This window comes from Neoarius graeffei, chromosome 5 (genome assembly GCF_027579695.1).
Source record: "Neoarius graeffei isolate fNeoGra1 chromosome 5, fNeoGra1.pri, whole genome shotgun sequence".
Taxonomy (NCBI): domain Eukaryota; kingdom Metazoa; phylum Chordata; class Actinopteri; order Siluriformes; family Ariidae; genus Neoarius; species Neoarius graeffei.
The window spans coordinates 40,849,903-40,876,369 of NC_083573.1; the positions used below are offsets into that span (position 1 = coordinate 40,849,903).

The following is a 26,467-nucleotide window of genomic DNA, read 5'->3' on the forward strand; positions in this document are numbered from 1 at the left end:
ACAATAAAATAGATCAGAAGCCAGTGAAAAACCTTGTTGAATGATTATTAAAGACTAGTAGGCTGCTCGGTCAAAGTTTAGCCAAGAGACTTGCTTTTTAAGTATTACAAATGCAATCAGGTTAAAAGGTAAACTGAAACGTGCCAAACACAGTGACCTAAACACATACCTTTACTTGTTTTGCAAACTGCACAGATTTGGTCACATTATGAGGTTAAATGAATAACGCCGGGCGGCATGGTGGTGTAGTGCTGTCGCCTCACAGCAAGAAGGTTCTGGGTTCGAGCCCAGTGGCCGACAGGGGCCTTTCTGTGTGGAGTTTGCACGATCTCCCTGTGTCTGTGTGGGTTTCTCCCACGGTCCAAAGACATGCAGGTTAGGTTAATTGGTGGCTCTAAATTGGCCGTAGGTGTGAATGTGAGTGTGAATTGTTGTTTGTCTCTATGTATCGGCCCTGCGATAACCTGGCGACTTGTCCAGGGTGTACCCCGCCTCTCGCCCGTAGTCAGCTGGGATAGGCTCCAGCTTGCCTGCGACCCTGTAGAACAGGATAAAGCAGCTAGAGATAATGGATGGATGGATGGATGGATAAACAATGCCACAGAGGAAACAAAGAAGTAAAAAAAGAAAAAATAACTTACAAACATTCAGTCAGTGGGGCGGCACGGTGGTGTAGTGGTTAGCGCTGTCGCCTCACAGCAAGAAGGTCCTGGGTTTGAGCCCCGTGGCCGGCGAGGGCCTTTCTGTGTGGAGTTTGCATGTTCTCCCCGTGTCCGCGTGGGTTTCCTCCGGGTGCTCCGGTTTCCCCCACAGTCCAAAGACATGCAGGTTAGGTTAACTGGTGACTCTAAATTGACCGTAGGTGTGAATGTGAGTGTGAATGGTTGTCTGTGTCTATGTGTCAGCCCTGTGATGACCTGGCGACTTGTCCAGGGTGTACCCCGCCTTTTGCCCGTAGTCAGCTGGGATAGGCTCCAGCTTGCCTGCGACCCTGTAGAAGGATAAAGCGGCTAGAGATAATGAGATGAGATGAGATGAGACATTCAGTCAGTCCCATTTGTGTGCATATGTGTGTTCATGCATGACTGGCAATGTGTAGCACAATATCCTTGAAAAAGAAATTGTGTGTGTTTGCACGTGTGTGTTAGTGAATCTTTATTCTGCACCATTTTCTATGGCTTTATCTGTTATCATTAAGCTTTATGCCAGTCAGAAGATGATACAGACGATACTTATGACAGAGGAAAAGAGCAAATTGGCCAAATTTGACCAGAACACTACAAGAGGCTTCATTTTATTGTCGGTTGCTCTCCAAAGCTACTCTTTTGCCTGGTGATTCGTGACGTCATAATTAACCCCGCCCCTTAAAACAACATGGCGGCGCCCATGAGTGTATGTATGTGACAGGACGAAGCTTTATTTCTTCCTTTCTTGTCATCGTTGAGAGTCAGGCTTGTATGAATTAATACCTTTGTGGATGGTGATCAGCTCGTTTTGAAACATGGTAAGCAGCTGTAACTTCATTCTTGATTATTGTTATTATTTTTTGTTGTGCTAAGCTAACATGCGTTGGAATCAATGCGTTAGTTAGCAGCAGAGTTGCCAGTACTCAGTCAAGGTTAATGACACATTTTGCACAAAAAAAAAAACAGACAGAGGGAAGAAAAATTATCCGTTTTTTCTGCGCTTAATGTGGAGGAAACGGTGCTGAGAGGATAGTCTGTTGTAAAAGAGACATATAGCACAGAGAGGGACAGAGACACAGGAGGGTCTCTGACACTGTGCCTAGTGATTTATGAGCAAATTCAAATTAAATGAAGAGTGTTAATCTGATTAAACTGCCCGAAAAGAAGAAATATTGGGAATGATATTCGTTGTTCTGCTCATATCCAGCATTCTTACGTATGACAAACCATTATGTTTGAGCAGTTTTCCAGGAGTACATTTACTGTTTCCTTTCATTTCTGAATTGTGATAAAAGCAGAATGTATTAAACGTGTTGATCTAAACTTGAATCCTTGTTTATTTCATACAGAACCTGAATCTCCCAAGACTTTGTCACAGATTATGTCTAACTGTAAGTGGAAGACATCAACTTGTTTTTGTTTCTTGTTCTTAACTTACACTGGTGCTTGAAAGTTTGTGAACCCTTTAGAATTGTCTATATTTCTGCATAAATAGGACCTAAAACATCATCAGATTTTCACACAAGTCCTAAAAGTAGATAAAGAGAACCCAGTTAAACAAATGAGACAAAAATATTATACTTGGTCATTTATTTATTGAAGAAAATGATCCAATGTTACATCTCTGTGAGTGGCAAAAGTATGTGAACCTCTAGGATTAGCAATTAATTTAAAGGTGAAATTAGAGTCAGGTGTTTTCAATCAATGGGATGATAATCAGGTGTGAGTGGGCACCCTGTTTTATTTAAAGAACAGGGATCTATCAAAGTCTGATCTTCACAACACGTGTTTGTGGAAGTGTATCATGGCACGAACAAAGGAGATTTCTGAGGACCTCAGAAAAAGCGTTGTTGATGCTCATCAGGCTGGAAAAGGTTACAAAACCATCTCTAAAGAGTTTGGACTCCACCAATCCACAGTCAGACAGATTGTGTACAAATGGAGGAAATTCAAGACCATTGTTACCCTCCCCAGGAGTGGTCGACCAACAAAGATCACTCCAAGAGCAAGGCATGCAATAGTTGGCGAGGTCACAAAGGACCCCAGGGTAACTTCTAAGCAACTGAAGGCCTCACTCACATTGGCTAATGTTAATGTTCATGAGTCCACCATCAGGAGAACACTGAACAACAATGGTGTGCATGGCAGGGTTGCAAGGAGAAAGCCACTGCTCTCCAAAAAGAACATTGCTGCTCATCTGCAGTTTGCTAAAGATCACGTGGACAAGCCAGAAGGCTATTGGAAAAATGTTTTGTGGATGGATGAGACCAAAATAGAACTTTTTTAGTTTAAATAAGCAGTGTTATGTTTGGAGAAAGGAAAACACTGCATTCCAGCATAAGAACCTTATCCCATCTATTAAAAAATGGTGGTGGTAGTGTCATGTTTTGGGCCTGTTTTGCTGCATCTGGGCCGGGACGGCTTGCCATCATTGATGGAACAATGAATTCTAAATTATACCAGCGAATTCTAAAGGAAAATGTCAGGACATCTGTCCATGAACTGAATCTCAAGAGAAGGTGGGTCATGCAGCAAGACAACGACCCTAAGCACACAAGTCGTTCTACCAAAGAATGGTTAAAGAAGAATAAAGTTAATGTTTTGGAATGGCCAAGTCAAAGTCCTGACCTTAATCCAATCGAAATGTTGTGGAAGGACCTGAAGCGAGCAGTTCATGTGAGGAAACCCACCAACATCCCAGAGCTGAAGCTGTTCTGTACAGAGGAATGGGCTAAAATTCAATAAATAAATGACCAAGTATTATAATTTTGTCTCATTTGTTTAACTGGGTTCTCTTTATCTACTTTTAGGACTTGTGTGAAAATCTGATGATGTTTTAGGTCATATTTATGCAGAAATATAGAAAATTCTAAAGGGTTCACAAACTTTCAAGCACGACTGTAGTTGTTATTCAAAAGTACCTCAGTTGTAATCAACATCATTATTGAGTATTATTGTCGTGAACAAATTTTATTGCCATGTACACTAGGGTTGGTTTGGTTCAGTACAGTACCTGGCATGGTAGAACGGTAACGGTACTAGTTTGGTACCAGTGCAAGCAAGCAATAAATAAATAGATTCCATTCATACAAATTGATTAAAATAATGACCATGAAAAGTTGTATTGTTTTAAGCACTGCATTAACTGAGTGAAAACAGTGACTTCCTGCTTCTGTCTTTCTGTCTGTGGGTGACAGGTGTAGAAAGAAGGATTTATAAGTCGGCTTATTTTACAGACATCTGACTAAGATTATTTCTATAGCCTTGTTATTCTTTCACTCATGAATTTATTAAGGAGTAGACTGCTGAGTAGACTCAGACGACGTCCATAGTAATGCATTTTAGTTTTAGACTATCTCCGTCCACATGAGCGTTTTAGTGCCGTCAGAAATAATCTCCATCCGTATTAACACATCTGAAAACGCATATCTCATGACTATTCATGTACACTGAACATGTGCGTGCTGGTATAAATAGCTGATTCTGTTTGTTTTCTTCTGGGAAAAAGTCACGTTATAGGAGCGTGAGGAGTCAGGGAAGGATACATTGTGACTGAGACCTAATCAGGAAGCGAACATGGGCGTCTGTTACCATTTCCGAATATCTCCGATTTCACCTGTCTACACTAAAATGCTACCCCTGAGTTTTCAAAAGTCTCCATTTTTGGGCCTCGAAAACTCCGGAGTAGTGTGGACGTCGCATGTAAACGTAGCAAAACTGATGCATTTTAAAACTAGAACATATTAGTGTGGACGTAGCCTAAGAAGACAAACAGCAGCCTTGGTGCCATCATCACAGCAGCTGGCTGCCAGTCAGCCTCATGTAACATTTAGATTGCGTAAATTTACATCACAAGCAGGCGAGTCTGTTAGGCCATTATTAAAAAATGTTCTGTTTCCGGTCCACCGGCCGGGTGAGTGCCGTTTGTGCGGTTGAAATTTTTTTTTAACCCCGGTTTTTCGACATTTTTTTCGGGTTCGTAAATCTAAAATCGAACTTGACATTTCCGCATTCCCAGGGCTTTCCACTAAGGCTCATACTAGCCAGCCATGACAAATAAGTAGCCAGCCGGGGGGGAGGAAACACAAAATAAACTCCTGTGCACGCAGTTCCCAGGATTAAATGTATTTTCCACAGACCATTTATTTATTCACTTTACTCAAGTACAAAGTAAAATGGCAGTAAATCTTCTTTCTTTTCTTGCGTATTGCATCATGAGGCGTTCCTGGCTTATAAATCTCTTATTTTCGGTGCATGACACATTCACGCAGCTGAGCATGCTATGAATTAACAACGACAACGGTCTGCAGTGGGGCTACACAATTACACACTCAGCAAACATTTCTCCATTTGTGTATGAAAACACACTCCAACCATTCAGTTTGGTTTCATTTACAACCAACGGTGTCTTTTGATGCCAGCACGTAATTGAACGAGAGAAGACTGGTTTACCGGAGACAAAATAAGCGTCATCTCTGCTTCTGTTCCCTCCGACGGCCCCGACACATTACCGCCTCCGCCGAGTGCGCGCGCACACCGCATGTCGGGGCCGCGGATGAGTTACTCTCCCTTGATCAACGAAGTCGGCGGGGAATTTGTGGTTATTATCGGTACAAACAGCGCGAATCATAACTTAAATGAGTGCGGTTCAGTTTGACATTATTGTCAGTCCGTTAGATAAACATTTAATTTTATTAAAATCGAAAATTAATATTTAGAGCCTGTGGGCTACAAAAATAATAGTCATTAAAGTAGCCAGCTGGACTAAATTGTGTAGTCGGCTGTTTGGCAGGTAGCCGGCGCTTGTGGAAAGCCCTGCATTCCGCGCAGAATATAGAATTGAATCAGCTCTGCGCATGCGCCGTGCGGCACAAAAAAATGGCAGCCACCATGAAGGAAGGAGATCCGGAGTTTTCAAACATTTGCTTAAGTGTGAAATCGCAAAATGGTATTCTAGCGAACAACAAAATAGTAAAGATTCAGAAAAACAAATCATTCAGTGATCATTTTAATAGTGTAATTTCATCCGAACTAGGCCTAACGCTCGATTTAGAACTACAAAAAGTCCGTGTGTCGGACATTTTAAGTACCTTTTGTAAAAGTTTTGCAAATGTTGCAGTCAGCATTTAAAATGCTAACTTAAAGTTTTTGTACAAGTTTCAGTTGATTAAACTGTCATTTTATTAAATGTGTCTGCTTTTGTAATAAAAAAGTACTGAAAGAAAAAGCAAACACAGCATTGCGATTTCTTATCCATCCATATATTTAAAAAAAAAAAATCCCTCCCTCCCGACTGAAAATTTTTTTGCTCACCCGATGGACAGGAAACGGATTTTTTTTTAAGGATGGCCTTAGCTAGATTAAGGATGGGAAATATTGTGAATGGACAAAGTTCCGTATCTATCATTTAGACACTTATTTTTTTTATTTCCATCTGTGTGATCATCATGTACACCTTCCATTCCTGGAATTCTTTGTGCACATTGGGATGTAGTGCATCAAATGTTTCATCAGGTTAGATGTGTTGCCTTTTCCCGCCACGCACGACCCTGTTTGCACACAGGTGTAGAAGGGGACTCCACCTCTCCACTATGAGTTGCCCTATAAATCACCATTTTTCACTCCGAGAGCCTGAGTTCTTAACAAGCTTCTGCAGTCTAATGTCATTAGTTCATTCAGCAGTTGCTCAATCCGTAGTGTCTTCCCAAACTTGGCGAGATAACTCAGAGCAGTGTGGCAGGTTACTGGTCAGAAGGAGAGCTCTTCACCATTAGTGTTAGACTTGCGTCACACCCTCGAGCTGCCGGCTTAGTGTTAAAGGGTGGGCGAAAGCGCTAACTCTTAAAGGTGTATTTCAAAATATAATAAAAAAAGAGGTGAACTACAGTAACGACGGTAGCTACCAAAATTTGTGAAATGATGATACTGTACTGTTTCAGGTGTCAGGTTTACTGGTAACTGGAGCAACCCTAAAACTATAGCCATGAGTATAATTATTTTACCCTCGCTCTGAAGGAGGGGGGTATACTGGTTTACCTCCGTCCGTCCATCCGTATCTCCGTCTGTCCAAAACACCCTTTTTCTCAGCAACTACAAATCACACCTGCTTGATATTTGGTACCGAGCTTCAGCTTGGGGTTCTATACCGTGTGTACCGTTTTCAGGTCTGTCCCACATCGACTTCCTGTTTACAGGCCGAATGTATTTACGAAACATGTAGCATGGATTTACAAAATGTTCATAACACTGTTCTCAGCAGCTACAAATCATACCTGCTTGATATTTGGTATCGAGCTTCAGCTTGGGGTTCTATACCGTGTGTACCGTTTTTAGGTCTGTCGCACATCGACTTCCTGTTTACCGACTGAATGTATTTATGAAACATATGAACATTTTGTAAATCCATGCTATACGTTTCATAAATACATTCAGTCGGTAAACAGGAAGTCGATGTGCGACAGACCTAAAAACGGTACACACGGTATAGAACTCCAGGCTGAAGCTCGGTACCAAATATCAAGCCGTTGTGATTTTGTAGCTGCTGAGAAAAGTGTTATGAACATTTTGTAAATCCACACTATAACACTTTTTTTTTTTTTTTTCCTTCTCAGCAACTACAAATCACACCTGCTTGATATTTGGTACCGAGCTTCAGCTTGGGGTTCTATACCGTGTGTACCATTTTTAGGTCTATCCCACATCAACTTCCTGTTTACCGACTGAATGTATTTACGAAACGTAGCGTGGAGTTTGACGCCATTTCAAGAAGCAAAATGCTATTTCACAATGACGGTTTACCAGGATGCTGTTTGAAATCCCTGGGGAGAGACACTGCTCTTTACTTACTCGTTTCAGGGTTCATTATTTGTTGAAGTCAACATTCATAATAAGTGTCCTATTCCTTCGATTGCTTGCTTTCTGATATAAGCGAGAACGGGCGGATACGTAAGTGAACAGTAGCTCACAGTTGATCTTGTTTCTTCTTCATAGTAGTAGTTAGTATATACTAATCCATTGTGTCTTCTTTAGGTGTCTCAGACACGTCCACTTCACATTAGTGGTCATGGGCAGCAGCTGGATAAGGCTGCAGTGGCTGTAGATTCTGATTCATCACATCGGTTCTCCATTTTCAGGACTCCAGAGAACGATCCGGTGTGTACACACAGCCTAAAACCTCCAGCTGGTTATTACACGTACTCCTAATTTGTAATTGACATGAAATATGAAGATTTGACTTGTCCTTTATGCCACTTTCTCCCTCTGATCTACTCCACAGGCATGCCATACAGGGCACCATGCTGGTCAGTACTACACCCTTCCTCCTGCACATGTGCGCACAGTGTTACCCCACGGACTGCCCTCACGCTTCCAGATGCAGGTGACCAGCTTTCTTGTGTAGAGAAGAAGTCGAAAATTTTGACAGGATTTTCACAAAATATCATTTGTGTCTGCCGTGTTTGCAGATAAAGACATTTAATGAAGCCTGTGTTATGGTGAGACAGCCAGCACTGGAGCTCATTTCTTATCTGAAAAAGGCTGACTATAGCAAACCTGCGCTGCGCTATCTGCTCTGTATCCTCTCACACGCACCACTTCGAAGCAGAATTTTCTTTTGAAATAAGTGCACTATATACGACAGTCCTTGAGCTCCTACTGATTCTTCCATATGTTCAGTGTGTTCTTGCGAGCGTGTTCCTTGACGCTGTGTTAGACGGAGAGACCGGTTGTGGGAAGACCATGTCTCTGTGCCACGCCCTGCATTTCTGCTCCACTCAAGGCTGGTTGCTTCTGCACATACCAGATGGTAAGGAACTCATGCAATCAGTCATCTGATGGAAAAAAAGGATGAGCTAAACAGATACCCACTGTTCTTTTATTTATTAGTCGCTGGATGCTTGTGAGGAGAATGCTATACCTGGTACTTCTCTTCACTTTATTTCAGCAGGTTTAGCTTGGTTGGGAGCACTTGCGTCAGAGCAGTATGTACATGTGCATTTTAAATTTTCAAACATTGTAAACATGTGCTTTCTCTTTTCTCTCTGTAGCTCATTTGTGGGTTAAAAACTGCAGTGAGCTGCTGCCTTCATCGTCTCGCCCAGGTCGCTTTGATCAGCCAATCCAGGCCTCCCAGTGGTTGAAGAATTTTAAAATCACGAATGAGCATTTTCTCTCTAAGGTAATTAATAACTATGTAATAATAGTAATATGTAATAATTAACACGTATTCACCAAAGGCAACGTGAACATCGGTGAATAATTACCGAGACGAAGCCAAGGTTATGATTCACCAATATTCACTGAGCCTGAGGCGGATAATTGTTTTAGTATAAATACACAGGTGATTTTATGTTTTATGTTTAAAAAAAAAAATTTAAAATGTTCAAAATGTAATAAAGGTGCATGCAGACTTGTGTCACTTATCTATGCCGAGTCACATAAAATACTTTGTTTTGAAATCAATAAAATAAATCACAATTCCAGTTTACCTTTGAATAGTTTTAGACCAAACTTTGCAGCATCTTTAGTGTTAAGAACAGCCTTTTTTTTTTTCCCTCTCCACAATTTGTAATTCTTCCTTACTTACCACGGGTGATTGCTCTAAGACAACGAGGGAGGCTCAGCCTCGTCTAAAAATGACGAACATCGTGTAGGATGAATTGCGCTAGACTTATGTTATAGCCGACCTTATAACATTGCTATTTCAGATCCAGAATCATAGAAATATATGTGCTCAACCCAACTACAGTGCGAAATCATTCCCTTATAACTTTCCCCAGTTCGCCTAATGTGTGCGTGAGTTTTTTCCCCTCGTGACAGCGCGATGCAGCCCAGCCTCAGTGGACTTCAATGGCATTTGGGAGCTCTGCGCTTTTCAATCTCAAAATGCAAGACGATTATTGGACAAATACTGCGAAAACACCCTCCCACGGACTCCCAGCCTCACAGTGGGAGGGACATGGCAAAGCTTTCCGCGAGGAGACTGGTGATTGGTGAAAGCGGCCGGATATTTTCTTTGATTGACAGCTCGTTTCAAATATAGACAGGCAGAGGTGAATTTCAGTTCAGTCCCATGCGGATTCGCAAGTGGTGTGCTGTATTGCAAGAGATCAGCTTACATTTCGATTTCATTCATTACATACGGTTTCTACCAGCTTTTTTAGTTTGTATATATTTTCATTGTAAATAAAGTGTAAATATAGTGTTGTCAAGTTTGCTATCTTAGTTCCAGAAATTTCGTTTGAGTGACTGAACTTGAACTTGAGGGGGCTAGTCAGCTAGCAAGAAAGCTGTGCACGGATGCCAAGCATTGCTGATTTAATTTTGGCGAAGCCATTTGCCAGTCTTCCTTTCAAGGAAAAAATTAAAATTAAAGAGCAGGGTAGACCAATGCCTCAAACTGACTTGGTGAAAAAGGTAGGGAATAATACTCGTTCCTTTCAGCTCTCCTGGTACGAGAAAGTGAATTGGCTAACAGCAAGTTCAGTGACGAGGAAAATGTATTGTTGGCCATGCCTCTTGATTAAACCCGGATCCGTGATTTGGTCAAACGTGGGCTGGTGACCCACATCAACAACAGTAAATAGGCTACTTTAGTAATATGTCATGGATGGACCAAAAATATAGAATCTATTTAAAATGTTTATGCTGAGTATATTATATTGGAATATATATTTTTCTGGATATTAATTAAACACAGCTACAATTTGGAAAACATTTTTAAACAAAAACACAGCCGAGAACATTTCACACTACAGACCTGGATTAAAAGTGAAGGGTTATCAAAATTGTCAATAAAACATTTCTCAGTCAAAATAAGTAAAATATAGACCCCTTTCACTGACGTCACCCGAAACCGGAAGTAAACAGACCCTGCGCCATATTGGAAGACCAACAAACTCGTGATTAGGGGGAAATAACGGCAGCGGTATGTGAACCCACGAGAATAAAGTGGAGTGGCAAACGACTTAAACAAACAAATCTGAGCTGTTTTATTTATGATTTATTGGCCCAACAGTAGACTTGAAAGAAACCTGTGTGAGACTTGGCAAAAAACTGTGGATATAATGGATAAGTCTGTGCATGATCTGCGGACACTGAGGTAAGCAAACGCAAGAAATTCAGATTTAAAACATGCTAAATTGGCCCCAAGTTGATAACTGTATGAGGAGCAAGCCTCCCAGACTTCTACAATTTAATAATAATAATAATTTAGGATGGTTTGGGGCTTGCTTGCTGCTGCCAGGTTGGTTGTTGAGTAGCCTGACTGTTTTTTTTTTTTTTTTTTTCTTGCGTGTGGTATCATTGTTGACGCGAGGTTGTTTTTTTGAACATGCCAATGCGGACACGATTTCCCCTGATGAGTTATGACTTCAGACGCGATGCGTGTGTGGAGGTGTGGAGTCCGCGTGATATGTGCGTAAGATAGGCTTCTCATGTGCTTGGAGATCCGCGCTCCGAGACAAACGCAAGGGACCCCCCCGAAAATATCGGCATAGTTCGAACACTGAGTGTAGGCACTGGGTGTAAACAACAAATAGTTTACAATGTCTGGGTAGCAAACAGATGGCAGAATTGGTGTCTGGTCCTCCTTATGTTTCCATTCTCCCTTGCCCCGAGTCTTATCATATGGGTCAAACCCATCAATCACAGCCAGTTTCTCCACATACCGTGCCCTTTCTGCAGCTGGTAATGTACTCACATAACCAGAATTATCATCCATCGTGTCACTTTACTCTCGCTTGTACTTTGTTTTATATTGTGAGTGCATGTACTTGGTCTTCCAATATGGCGCCTAACAAAATCTCGCGGCGCGGTGACGTCATGTGAAAGGGGTCTATAGGGAAAGTGTCATTGAATGAAATGTGTGGCACCCAGCTCTATGTTTGGCTCCCCAAGGTCAGTGCTTGTGCCTATTCCAGAACACTCTGCTGTTACTGCTGAGGTTCCTGACAAAGAGCTGCTTTTAATAATGATCAATTTTTAAACAACATGCCACAATTTTAAAATATAAAATGTTAAAATATACCCCCCCCCCCACACCACCATCATGTATATTGGACAGTAGGCTAATGGGCCAAAAGAACCTGTTATTTCACAGTTTGTGACCCTGCCAACAATCAGCCAGATCAGAGGCAAGAGTATGGGCAAAATTGATGTGTTTTTTCTTTTTTCTTAAAATCTGGAAATATCATAACCGACCAACCTCCCGTTTGAAAGACTAGCAGCCGCCACTGTCACTTACGGTGACAAATCAATTGGCCGCCATTTTGCGAGGTGATTATCGAGAAATAGTCCAAATCTCTCGACCAATCAGTGCACACGAATTTCAATAATCACCTTGTATTTATACTAATTAATGAACATTCAAATTGAGTCTCATGTTAAGCAATCAGTTATGAAGCTGGACTCTCTGGTGACGGTGGCAGAGAAGAGGTCTATGGACAAACTATTGAACATCATGGACGATGCCAGTCACCCTCTGCACACCGTCATCAGCAACCAGAGGAGCCTGTTCAGTGACAGAATGCTCCTTCCCAAGTGCAGGATGAACAGCCTCAAAAACTCCTTTGTCCCTCACGCCATCAGACTGTACAACTCCTGTCTGGGGGGGAGGAGGGGTAACAGGAGGACAGAGGACGGGAAGGAGCAGTAGCCTAGCCTGACAATAAGCAATACCGGACAATGTGCAATATAAAGTGCAATATCTCTCCTGCCCCTGCCTCCCCCCTTTTTTCCCTCCTCCCGCCCTTCCTCTCTTCCCCCATATCTTATTCTTTTTATATTTGTATATGTAAATACTTAATTTATTTTAATTTATCTAGAAGTTTTTCTCTATTTCTTTTCTCTGTTTATCTGTAATGATGCTGCTGGAATCTTAATTTCCCTGAGGGAACCCTCCCAAAGGGATCAATAAAGTTTAATCTAATCTAATCTAAGGCCACACCAATTTAATTAGTTGGTTCTCGGATTTTTTCAGGAAAAATATGGAGCGAGCGAGCGAAATAAAATAAATGCTCTGATGGTAAAATTAGCGGTGGAAATAGAGGGCTTTGATAATAGAGAAACAAAACAGACAATACATTATTGTTACACGTTTCATATGGCTTTTTTAATAGCTTATCTTATTTCCACCCATATGCATTAAGGATAATTGAAAATAAAGTCAAGTCAAGTCAACTTTATTGTCAAATATGCTATACATGCTCGACATACAGCACAGATGAAATATCAGTCCTCTCTGACCCACGGTGCAAACAGGCAATGCAATAAATAAAAATAGAATAATTGAAAAAAACAAACAATATCTCTCATCTCATCTCATTATCTCTAGCCGCTTTATCCTGTTCTACAGGGTCGCAGGCAAGCTGGAGCCTATCCCAGCTGACTATGGGCGAAAGGCGGGGTACACCCTGGACAAGTCGCCAGGTCATCACAGGGCTGACACATAGACACAGACAACCATTCACACTCACATTCACACCTACGGTCAATTTAGAGTCACCAGTTAACCTAACCTGCATGTCTTTGGACTGTGGGGGAAACCGGAGCACCCGGAGGAAACCCACGCGGACATGGAGAGAACATGCAAACTCCACACAGAAAGGCCCTCGCCGGCCACGGGGCTCGAACCCGGACCTTCTTGCTGTGAGGCGACAGCGCTAACCACTACACCACCGTGCCGCCCAAAACAGACAATATAAACAGTATAAACACTCTAGATAAGAACTAGACATAGACTAAACACTCAAACAATATAAACAGTGTAAACACTAGATAAGAACTACACACAGACTAAACACTCAGACAATATAAACAGTATAAACACTCTAGATATGAACTAGATGTAGACTAAACACTCGTATATACATACATGTATACACACACACACACACACACACAAATTGGTTCAAATAACCAAACAGACAAGGGCACTTGAGGTATAGCAGGTAAACATGAAATAAGCAGTGTAAACAAACTAGCAGCTGTTAAGGTGAGGTAGTGCGGAATAGTGCAAATGAGCGAGGTAAAGTGAGATGCGCGGTCCCTGAGTTCAGTGTGTTAATGAACGATGAGATGTATGTGTGTGTGTGTTGGGGGGGGGGGGGGGGGGGGGGGACTGCGAGGATGACATGTCAGATGCTGAAGGGGGGTGTGCGGGCAGAATCTGTGGCAGGGGGCAGAGGGGGGAGGAGGGGCAGAACAGGGAGGGAGTTGAGCCTCCTGACCGCCTGGTGAAAGAAACTGTTCTTGAGCCTGCTGGTTTTGGCCCGGAGACTCCTGAAACAACAGTCTTCATTTTTTTCCTTTTATTTGTGTAAACAAGCCCCCAAAGGGAACTCAAACAATTGTGCCTGACAAGTCAGAATGCCATCTCTCTGCACGTCTTTTATCAGGCAAACCAGTAAACAGATAGGCTAAATAAACGATTGAATTACAGTCAGTTGAACATCTACAATGCACAGAAAAAAAGATTTGACCAGGAGTAGGCTACTTCTGATGGCTAAATACTCATCTCGTCTCATTATCTCTAGCCGCTTTATCCTGTTCTACAGGGTCGCAGGCAAGCTGGAGCCTATCCCAGCTGACTACGGGTGAAAGGCGGGGTACACCCTGGACAAGTCGCCAGGTCATCACAGGGCTGACACATAGACACAGACAACCATTCACACTCACATTCACACCTACGGTCAATTTAGAGTCACCAGTTAACCTAACCTGCATGTCTTTGGACTGTGGGGGAAACCGGAGCACCCGGAGGAAACCCATGCGGACACGGGGAGAACATGCAAACTCCACACAGAAAGGCCCTCGCCGGCCACGGGGCTCGAACCCGGACCTTCTTGCTGTGAGGCGACAGCGCTAACCACTACACCACCGTGCCGCCTCGCCCCTCACATCAATCAATGAAATATATAAATCAAACCCACCTCCACAGAGTTGTAGTCCAAGTTGGCACATCGCAGGGTAACAAGCTCACAGCATCTTGAGTACAACTGTGCAAAGTTTTCCCCCTCTTGAATTTCGACACACCTGTCAAAGATTTTACGCTTCTGTTCACAGAATATCCTGACAATCATAAACACAGGCTTTGCAGGATTCCCCTCCACAGGCATGTTTCTTCCACAAGTCTTTATCTAAAGTGAAAGGGGCGATTTGATTGGTTTTCGACGTCACGTGACCTCAACCTGCAGTCTTCAGTATTTTGAACCATCAGCCACGATGTTTTTCTGTTGGTGGGAGTTTGATTTCGATTTTTTTTTTTTTTCATTTTGCATTTTCTTCAAGCGGCGATTCCGAGAACCAACTAATCGAATTGGTGTGGCCTAATTGTAATTGAGAAGGTTGAATGGTGACTAGATTGACGATACTATTTTGGTATTTTTATATTATTAATTTTGCGCTAGCAGTGCTGGTGGAAATTGTTACTCTCACTCGGGATCTTTCTACTTATGATTCTCCTCCTAATGTTTTTTAGGATGCTATTTCTCCCTCAGTTTTCAACCAATCATCACCAAATTTTACATGAAGACCTCTGGGCTGAATTAAATAGCTATGACTCTTAGTGCTGATCCGGATCACCGAACTGGGATGATCCATGAAAAACGGGCTTTTTTTTCAATCACTTATAACTCTGTCAATTTTCATGATTTAAAAAAAAAATTTGTTCAGGACGGCAGGGCGCAGCTTTTCCTCACTGTCATTCTCTCTCTCTACTGTTCTGGATCTATAGGGCAGTGTTACTGGACGCTGTGGATTTATTTTTTAAATTTTGTTTTCAAGTTGAAGCTGATTTTTACTTGTAGTAGGGTACAATTGCTGGGTTGCATCCAATGTCACATCTGCGTCATTAAGCTACGGTCACGCTACAGCTCGCGATGCTTTGCGATGGGTTATCGATGAAAATGATGCATTTTGGTGGCGATACATGGCGATATACACGTGAGCTAAAAGTTGTGCTCACGCAGCGGGTGAACACTTGACTGTCTTGCCTTTGCACACTTGAGTCTGGCGCAGCTCGAGCAGCTGCGCACGCTCTTGGGACCTAGTCATTATGGAAAACACCGGATACTGATTTGAGCGCATATACGGACGCTGTTTTCACAGAGGCTTTGCAAAGTATTATCATTATCACTGTCATGTTTGTTTCTAGCCATGTGTGCTTTCGTTTGTGTTTAGTTTTTGTAAAGTGTGAACCCAAGTTGAGAAGACACCTTTATTTGTCACACATGCACTTAAAGGGCTGATGACACGAACATGACTCTATGCAATTTCTTAAATAAACTATACAACATGGCAAACATGTTAGATTTCTGTTATAATTATGTGAAAAGAAGCTGTTGTTACGCGAATATCCAACTTTTAATTGCACAGCGCAAGAAAACTGGGTCCGTGGCTCGCGGCCATATTGTGACGTCAGCGGAAGAACACGCTGCGGTTCACTGGCTGTTCTACTCATAGACAACCTATGGTTCTACTCTGGTTCTACTCAATGGAAATGGCGCATGAAAACGCCGGTGAACTCTCTAGTGCTAGCTCTTCCTCTTCTGGGAGTCTAGAATTGTGTTGATCTCTTCTGAATAGAATCTATGATAGCCTACCCTCTTTACCCTTTGCCTCTCGTTGCTAGGCGGCAGTTACATGAAAGCCGCAAGCTTTCACAAGCAAATACATGACTGATATCACGCCGACTTTATGATTACATTTATGATTATCATGTAGAATCTATAGCTCTACGTACCTTTATCTTATGTCATTTCACAACACATGTTCTGACAGGAGGACTGTCTTTGGATCCGGCATAGCTACTAGTAGACCCCCTCTGGAATACTGGCAGTGTTGCCAGATTGGGAGGTTTCCTGCCCAGTTGGGCGGTTTCAAGTGCATTTTGAACATATTTTGGGCTGGAAAACGTCAGCAGTATTTGTTGCCAGATACTGCTGACATTTTCCAGCCCAAAATATGTTCAAAACCCACCAAAATGCACTTGAAACCGCCCAACTGGGCGGGAAACCTCCCAATCTGGCAACACTGTGTAGGCACTGCTGATGGTAGTAACACACGTTTGTGCTGAACTGAACACCCAAGAGATTCTTTTAAGCTGGGAAGGGTGTCAAAACAATCCAAATCGAAGTGTTCAGAGCACAGGACGGATGTTGGTGAGGGCTCCCACTTGTCACGAGTGCGCCTGACTTGCTTCACCCACTTCGCATGCAGCTCGGGATCTCTGGGAAACTTGAATAAACTTACCCCATCCTTGTGGGTTTTGGAGCAAAAGCCGGCAACACAACGCAAAGGCATAAAATATATATATATATATATATATATATATATATATGTATATGTATATATATATATATATATATATATATATATATATATATATATATATATATATATATATGTCTAATAAAAATACTAATAATGACAAACTGAACACCTGTCGCATCAACAACAAACTGGTAAGTTAGGAGGAAGGTTCTTTCGCTGACGTCATATAGCTCCTCCTCTTTCGTCTCCTGGGTGCTGCAGCCCCGTCAAATTTGCCCAAATAGCCGCGTTTTTTATCATAACTTGTAAAATAGGCGCCTTCGTGAATTAATATATGGATCATCGGGAATTACTTTTTATGTTATAAAACATCGCCAAAGATGTCAAAAACGTGTCATCAGCACTTTAAGCATACTGTGAAATTGAACCCATCTGAAGCGGTGAATACACCCAAGTGAGTAATCAGCACACACACATACCCATAGCAGAGGGCAGCTATGCTACAGTGCCCAGGGAGCAGTTGAGGGTTAGGTGCCTTGCTCAAGGGCACTTCAACCCAACCTCAGCCCAAGGCCACCCCATGTTAACCTAACCGCATGTCTTTGGACTGTGGGGGAAACCAGAGCACCCGGAGGAAACCCACGCAGACACGGGGAAAACATGCAAACTCCACACAGAAAGGCCCCTGTCTACCACTGGGCTCAAACCCAGAACCTTCTTGCTGTGAGGCAACAGTGCTAGCCACTACACCACTGTGCTTCCATTTATAATGCTGTTTAAATACTCTGCTTTATGATTCTGCTTTCTGTTTTGCTTTTGTTTGTGTAAATATCACGCCTGCTAATAAACACTCTTCCTGCACTTAGATCCGTTTACCGCCGTCTATCTTGTAGTGTCCTGATCCCCAGATCTTTAACCCAGCCACATATAAAAAGTTGTACGCCTCCATGTACTTCCAGGTTTTCATCTGTGTGTCCATGTAGAACGATGTCTGCAGCACCAGGTAGTTTGAGATGTCGGGGAACTCAATGGATGGATAATTTTCCAAATCCTAGGAAAAATCCTTCTTTGTTAGCGTGTAAGGATCTATCCCATTGAGTGGTTTCTGTATTCACTTCTTTTGAGTGTACGTCTTGGTTTTAATAACTCGCTTGTTTGCTGTACATGGCAATAAGTTCTTGTGTTAATGGACCAGACTCCACTTTTGGATCATTAATCCCTTCTGACTGAGAATGCCCTGCATGCATAGTTTGGCTTCTGGCACATCCGTACAGTTTTAAATACAATACCTACAATTAAAAACAGTTTGTTTTTATTGTATTTATTTAATTCCTGGGCTCCCATCTGTAACAGGGAGTGATGTTGTATCCCATTAAAACACTTTACAATAGATTATTAGATTCTAATAGAATAGATGAGCCAAAATAATTGGGGGTCTTTTATTTTAACGGGCCCCGACTGGTTACAAGTATGAATAGATGGGCCTTAAAGTAGAAAAGTTTGAGAACCCCTGCTCTACGGTACTGTCACACCCATGCGTGTTTGCTGACCCTGGACAGCGTGCACTGCGAACTGATTCACGTGTGCGTGCCTGCTAATGACTCACACCGGCACTGGATTAAGGCGCAATCAGCGTGCATATATAAGGATGCCAAAGACTAACTCAGGTTGCGAAGTATTGAGTTGTTTAGACACATTACTGAGCTGTGCGTTGATCTCCTGGTTTCTGAATTCCTAGTTCCTGTTCCTAGTCCTTTGATTCCGCCTTTGTCTGTGCTTACGATATTCTGTTTGTGCCTCGCCCGACCTATTGCTTGTTTGCCTGACTGCATTTTTCTTAATAAATATCTTCTGCACATACATTCGTCTCCACCCATCCCTGAGGGGTACGGTGACCAGACGTCCCGCTTTGTAACAGCTAGCGCAAATTACTGTGACTTTAGTCACAGTCTCTATCTAGTTGGTACATTTGGATTTTTTTTTTTCCTCTCTAATCTAGTCATGGCCAATTCCCACCCACCAGACAGCTGTCCCCTGTCACATGACTGCTAACAACCAGGGGGTGTGAAGGCCATCATATGCTTCCTTCCGAGACACATGAATCCAACCAAATGCATCTTTTTTTTTTTTCAGACTGCTTTTAATGCAACGTTTGGGGATGCATAGCACGCTTGGAGGAAAACGCTATCCACCTCCGCACACATGAGCTCACAGATACCCATGGTTGGCTAGTGTAGCTGTAATTGACAGGAGAGATAGTATACCACTCCTCCTTCCCTGAAAGCACGGTCTGATTTCACTCCCTTGGGCTCCTTGCTATGGATGGCTGTGGCGTCTTCGGGATTCCAGTTCGCAATCTCCGGATTATAGGGCGAATGCTTTTCTGTTGTGCCGCTCAGGAGTGGTATTGAGTATAAGTCGTATTTCCTGTTCCTGAACACTGGGTACTTCTATATGTAAGGAATAACACATGACAGAACATGTGGTTATACAAAAATAATATGAACTATTTTCATATTCCAGCACAAATATTATAATGTTTAATTTATTAATAAATGAAACATCACAGAAGGTCTCAGGTTCAAGCCCAGCAGCTGGCGAGGGCCTTTCTGTGTGGAGTTTGCATGTTCTTCCCGTGTCCGCGTGGGTTTCCTCCGGGTGCTCCGGTTTCCCCCACAGTCCAAAGACATGCAGGTTAGGTTAACTGGTGACTCTAAATTGAGCGTAGGTGTGAATGTGAGTGTGAATGGTTGTCTGTGTCTATGTGTCAGCCCTGTGATGACCTGGCGACTTGTCCAGGGTGTACCCCGCCTTTCGCCCGTAGTCAGCTGGGATAGGCTCCAGCTTGCCTGCGACCCTGTAGAACAGGATAAGCGGCTACAGATAATAGATGGCTGGATGAAACATCACACTTGTTAATGATTTATAGTTAAGCTTTAATGTTGTGGAAAAGCTGAGAGATAAGTTGGTTCCTGTTATCACTTACATTCAAGCTGCGATAACCAGTCGTTCCCTAACCAGCATCATCATCTCTCTCCTTTTCAAAAAATGCCGCTTGCCGTTGTACCAAGAACTTGAAGACTTTCAAAAAGCACCCTGACAAAGTGCTAACAGTCAAGAGTCCTTCCATAAATGTTAAACATTTCCTAACAAAAATGACACCACACCAACAATTATACAATTAGCAGATTTCCTTTTGATAAGCAGCACATTTCTTAAATCTGTTTATTAGTAGTCTTGGTCTATGTGGCGCGTCCACCCTGCAGGTCCCTGTATGTGAGCTGTTACTATAGAAACGATAACGTATTACAATGAGCATGTTACTGTCATCCTGCCACTCATATTACAGCCAAAAGTGCTGTCCAAACCACGCTGTTACACGGAAATAATTCAAACCGTCAAGTCAACTTTATTGTCAAATATGCTGTACATGCTCGACATACAGCACAGATGAAATATCAGTCCTCTCTGACCCATGGTGCAAACAGGCAATGCAATAAATAAAAATAGAATAATTGGAAAAAAAACCCAAACAGTATAAACACTCTAGATAGGAACTAGACATAGACTAAACACTCAAACAATATAAACAGTGTAAACACTAGATAAGAACTACACACAGACTAAACACTCAGACAATCTCATCTCATTATCTCTAGCCGCTTTATCCTTCTACAGGGTCGCAGGCAAGCTGGAGCCTATCCCAGCTGACTACGGGTGAAAGGCGGGGTACACCCTGGACAAGTCGCCAGGGGCCTCATGTACAAAGACCTGCGTGGATTTCCCACTAAATATGTGCGCACGTCAAAATCGGGAAATTTGCGTACGACCAAAAAAATCCGGATGTATCAATCAGTGCGTACGAAGGTTTCCACGCACTCTCCTGTTGTACATCCCAATCAACGTGGAATTCGGCGCACATGCACGAGCCCCGTTCCCTGCCCCGTCTCCTCCCTCAATTATTCCACACTGAATATGTTAATTAGTATAAATAGACCTGCAGTAAGGCCCGCGTTAGGTAAAAGACATGGCAACTTTTACTAACGCGTTAATGTTAATTAAATGTTAGAAATCTCGCGTTAATCAAATTAACATTTAACATTTATTATTAACATTTAACATTAACATTTATTCGCGTTAATCCCTGCCTTTAGCACAGTGTAATAGAATTCACATACATCACTTAATCGTTCTGTCACCTCCAATTAAAGTGATGTTCAAAGTGTATGCTATGAGACATGCAACGGTCACTGATTGTATGCCACTGAATGTGAATGTAGCCTATACCAAGATAACGGTATGATTCGCATCGTCCGCAGTGCCTGCGCTACAATGAGTGTCTATTTGAGTTACATGGGTTTTGAAAACAAAAAAACACCTTTAGTGCTCTAATGTGTACATTTTTTCGGGGACACCCTGTATTTGAGGAAATGTCTTCCTCTCTTAGTAGGCCCAATATTCCTAGCCAATTCAGCCGAGCGGATCCAGCGTCACTGTCACCTGCCCCTGTCGCCGGGTCCACAGGCCGGGTGCTGACGCGCGCGGTCCTTGAGTCGCAGGGGGAAATTTTAAAGGGGATAGAGGCGATTAACGACAACCTCGAGGGAATCCGCGAGGAATTGAAGGAACTGAATAACACATTAAAAGAATATCTTAAAAAATGAATGGTGTCCCGTCTGTCCTTACCTTTTCACGTTGTGGCTATTAAGTGCTGCCGGGTTTGTATGCCATGTCGCTGTGGCACCTCGTTGTGAGGCCCAGGGTCTGGGTCCTCCGGCAGGTCTCGCTCCATTATTGGCACGCCGTGCCACTGCGCCACATTGTGTAACACGCCACACACCGCGGTTGTGTCTGATTTGTACGCACTTGGAAATCGTTTCATATATTGATCTTGGTAATTATGTGATAAGGCTACCCCACGCAACATCAACTAATAATATTTCAGTCTGACACCTCGTGGCAAATGCGCGAGGAAGATCTATTAAGCTAGCTGCAATGCATGGTCCTGCATGTGCATTCTTTAATTTAATTAATTAACCAATAGTCAGTGGGAATAATATCGAAATGATATTGCTGGGGTTTCTCATTTCCCGTAATTACAATATGGAAGGGATGGTTGATGGATCTGTTGGCATTTACCCAACAGTCTCGCATTATGTGTCTCGACAATGTCGTATGACTGACATACATTTCAATTCACGCATCCTGATGTTCCGATGCATTTTTGGATGCCTATCGCCATGTCATGCCTCTTGACCGAGTAGGCCTAAATGTAGTTGCGTTGCTCTGCCTCTAAGTGTCGCCAAGTACCAAGATGCACCAGAAATGTGCGTACGCCAGCCATGAGGTTTGCGTAGAGTACCGCACTTTTCCACGCCAAGTCAATCTTTGTACATACGAATGTTTGCGCAGAAAGTGACGTACGTAGCTTTTTTGTGCATACGCAAGCTTTGTACATGAGGCCCCAGGTCATCACAGGGCTGACACATAGACACAGACAACCATTCACACTCACATTCACACCTACGGTCAATTTAGAGTCACCAGTTAACCTAACCTGCATGTCTTTGGACTGTGGGGGAAACCGGAGCACCCGGAGGAAACCCACGCGGACACGGGGAGAACATGCAAACTCCACACAGAAAGGCCCTCGCCGGCCACGGGGCTCGAACCTGGACCTTCTTGCTGTGAGGCGACAGCGCTAACCACTACACCACCGTGCCGCCCCCAAACAGACAATATAAACCGTATAAACACTCTAGATATGAACTAGACGTAGACTAAACACTCATATGTATGCACACACACACACACACACACACACACACACAAATTGGTTCAAATAACCAAACAGACAAGGGCACTTGAGGTATAGCAGGTAAACATGAAATAAGCAGTATAAATAAACTAGCAGCTGTTAAGGTGAGGTAGTGCGGAATAGTGCAAATGAGCGAGGTAAAGTGAGATGCGCGGTCCCTGAGTTAAAGACCAAGCTGTTTTCAGATGCTTTCTGTTAAATAATTAATAATATTTTTACATTTTTTATAATCTTTACTTTCTCTGCATGTTTTAAATTTACTTTAACTTTATTCTATTTTATTCTGCTGGTTTCTTTTTGGCATTTTATTATTTTATTTCTACTATTGTTTAATTCTTATTATTTTCTTTTAATTCTTTTAATTAATTGTTTTAGAATAAAAATAAAATTATTTTATGTAATTTTATTTCTCTATTGTTTACTGTTTGTTTTTACTTCTGTAAAGCACATTGAACTGCCATTGTGTATGAAATGTGCTATATAAATAAACTTGCCTTGCCTGAGTTTAGTGTGTTAATGAACGATGAGATGTGTGTGTGTGTGTGTGTGTGTGTGTGTGTGTGTGTGTGAAATAATTCAAACCTTTTGACCAATCAGATTTGAGAATTTAACCATGCTACTATGGGGCATGTGCATTTCAGTAACTCATCATAAATTGCTGTTGACAGATAAAGACGACAAAGCGGTATGTGTGGACAAAAAGAGAGAGTACAGAGGAAGGACGGCCTTTAGCGGAACTGGTTAATCAGGTACGGTGTTATATAACATATTTTATATTATCATTCTTCATCATCTCGTCCAGTCTTTCAGCTCACCTAAACTTGATTTTCATAATATTGTGTAATAATTGGATTAAAATACTTTAATGAATAGGAGTTTTAATTTGTACTACTGGTGTCATTTTATTGACATTACACAACAGTATCTGGTGTGTTTGATGCATGCTGAGGTGCTTGGGAGCCAAAAGGCAAATATCCGTCCTCCTTCTTCTTTCGGCTGTTCCCGTTAAGGACCGTCACAGCGGATAATGTCTCTCCATCTCCTGTCCTCCGTATCTTTTTCTATCACACCAACTGTTCTCATGTCCTCCTTCACTACATCGCTGGTCTTCCTCTTTTCTTTCTACCTGGCATCTCCATCTCCAGCATTCTTTGCCCAGTATACCCTGGACCTCTTCTCTATGTATACGTGTCCAAACCATCTCACTTTGTCTCCAAGCCGTCCTACATGTCCTGTCCAGCTTTGTGACTCCCAGTGAAAATCTCAGCATCTTCCGCTCTGCTACCTTCTGTCTTTTTGTCAGCGTCACTGTCTCCAAACCGTACAACATCGCTGCTCGAACTACTGTCTTGTACACTTCCCCTTTCACTCTTGCTGGCAACTTTCTGTCACAAATCACTCCTGACATCCTCCTCTCCTCCATCCATTCCAACCTGCTTGCACTCCCTTCTTCACTTCTCTTCCACACTCACCGTTGCTTTGTACAGTTGACCCCAGATGTTTGAACTTGAATATCTGGGCTCAACTGTATCTATCCTGTGATAGATAATAAAGATAAATAATCGTCATCATGGGGCGGCACGGTGGTGTAGTGGTTAGCGCTGTCGCCTCACAGCAAGAAGGTCCGGGTTCGAGCCCCGTGGCCGGCGAGGGCCTTTCTGTGTGGAGTTTGCATGTTCTCCCTGTGTCCGCGTGGGTTTCCTCCGGGTGCTCCGGTTTCCCCCACAGTCCAAAGACATGCAGGTTAGGTTAACTGGTGACACTAAATTGAGCGTAGGTGTGAATGTGAGTGTGAATGGTTGTCTGTGTCTATGTGTCAGCCCTGTGATGACCTGGCGACTTGTCCAGGGTGTACCCCGCCTTTCACCCGTAGTCAGCTGGGATAGGCTCCAGCTTGCCTGCGACCCTGTAGAACAGGATAAAGTGGCTACAGATAATGAGATGAGAGAATCGTCATAATTTAAAAAAAAAACCTCATGAATCTTCAAATTTTGATCCTTTCGTTTCTCTTCATGCCTTCTGCCTTACTGTTGCTGTCCCTCAGGCTGTATACACGATGATGTAGGTGTTGTATCATGGTTTGCGTTTCCTTCTGATTGGTTTTCAGGGTGTGACTCGTGTGAAGAGCAGCAGTGATGTGGTCGGAGCTTTACTGCGCGAGCTGAGGCTGCAGGTTGGAAGTGCTACAGATGGAGCTTTCAGACTGGCTGTGGCTGTAGATGGAGTCAATGCTCTGTGGGGCAGGACGACTCTGAAGAAGGAGGACAAGAGTGAGGTACTGCACTTTCCCATACCTGCCTCCTCATAGGTTCATTCAAATTCCATCGCCAAATAACAAACCATTAACATCTAATGTTAATTCTGTACATCACACCTCTATCTCAGGTGTCCACAGAAGAGCTAACACTTATTCACAACCTGAGAAAAATGCTGAGGAATGACTGGGTAAATGTTCGATACCATATCACTTAAAAAAAAAAAAAAAAAAGCAGTATTCTGTATAATAGTATTGGCTCAGTTTATTTCTTTTCTTCTTTCTTAGACTGGAGGAGCCATTATCACAACGCTGTCTCAGACCGGGTCTCTGTACACATCTCGCTCTGCTTACCTTCCAACGGAGCTGCTGGGAGAGGTGTGCAAAAAGACCATCATTAATTAATCAGTAATTTAAGAGGATCCAGGAATACTTTCGTGCTTTCGCACTCGTTGTGTCCTACTGTTATTGTATGGTCACTCTGGCGACATCACCTGATTAGAAATGGTATAAATTGTTGTAATGTGCGATACTGTATAGGACGAATGAACAATGTTTTACGTTGTCTTTTAGGTTGGATTTGATAAGATGGACCCGTTTGTGCCAATCCAAGTTTCGAACTATGATGATCAGGAGTTCGAGAGCTGTTATCTATATTACATGGACCGTAACTGGCTGCAGCATTCACACAGTAAGTAAACATGCATTCATGCAAACATGCACTCGCATTATAAGTGAACAGTCATTAAAGGAAACCTTTGCTTTCTTGTTTTGCAGGTCGAACAGAAGAGGGAAAGAAAGAACTCATTTTTCTCAGCAACAGAAATCCCTCCATCTTGGAAAGACTGTGTGCCTTCCTGTAATAAATGTTACCTTCCTTTCGTGCTCTCTCTCTCTCTCTCTCTCTCTCTCTCTCTCTCCCCTGCCTTTGTCTGTGTAAAATGATCCATGATACAGTTCACATATGCCACTGACGTCTTAAATAATAAAACGACTTTGAGGAAAAATTGGCCCATCACATTAGGCTCCTAATTCTCAAACCCAAGCCGAAAGCAAGCGATGTTTAACACTGTAACAAGCACGTTATCATTCAAGGATTAGGTATATTCTTATTTGCAATGCCTTCTTGCACAATCTTTTGACAATTTAGGAGAAACCACTGAACGCTGGCATCTCCTCACTGTTGGAAATCACAGCCTATCATTATTCAACATTTTAAATGTATAACTGAGGTTTTATAGGATTTTTTTTTTTTGGTCAATTGAATTGAACGGGTTTAATCCAAACCTCAATAACTCAAAAACAAGGTGTGTAAAAAGAATATTGTCTTGGGCTAAATGTGTCCTGTTGATAGATGGCTCAGGAATAAAAAAAAAAAAAAAAAAAGTATATGGCCAAAATATTATTGCACGCGTTTAAATAATGAGCCTAACTGAAATA

The 26,467-nt window shown here is 42.5% G+C and overlaps 1 protein-coding gene across 1 annotated transcript; it reads left to right on the forward strand.

Moving 5' to 3' along the window:
- Positions 1–1,364: 1,364 nt before the first annotated feature.
- On the forward strand, positions 1,365–26,034 carry dap3 (death associated protein 3). Its single transcript, XM_060920524.1, has 13 exons — positions 1,365–1,504; positions 2,036–2,077; positions 7,716–7,838; positions 7,963–8,064; positions 8,150–8,258; positions 8,398–8,490; positions 8,732–8,862; positions 23,442–23,522; positions 24,881–25,048; positions 25,159–25,218; positions 25,316–25,405; positions 25,601–25,718; positions 25,805–26,034. Exons 1-13 carry the CDS (start codon positions 1,502–1,504, stop codon positions 25,888–25,890), a joined length of 1,206 nt encoding a protein of 401 aa, XP_060776507.1. The 5' UTR covers positions 1,365–1,501; the 3' UTR covers positions 25,891–26,034.
- The last annotated feature ends 433 nt before the right edge of the window (positions 26,035–26,467 follow it).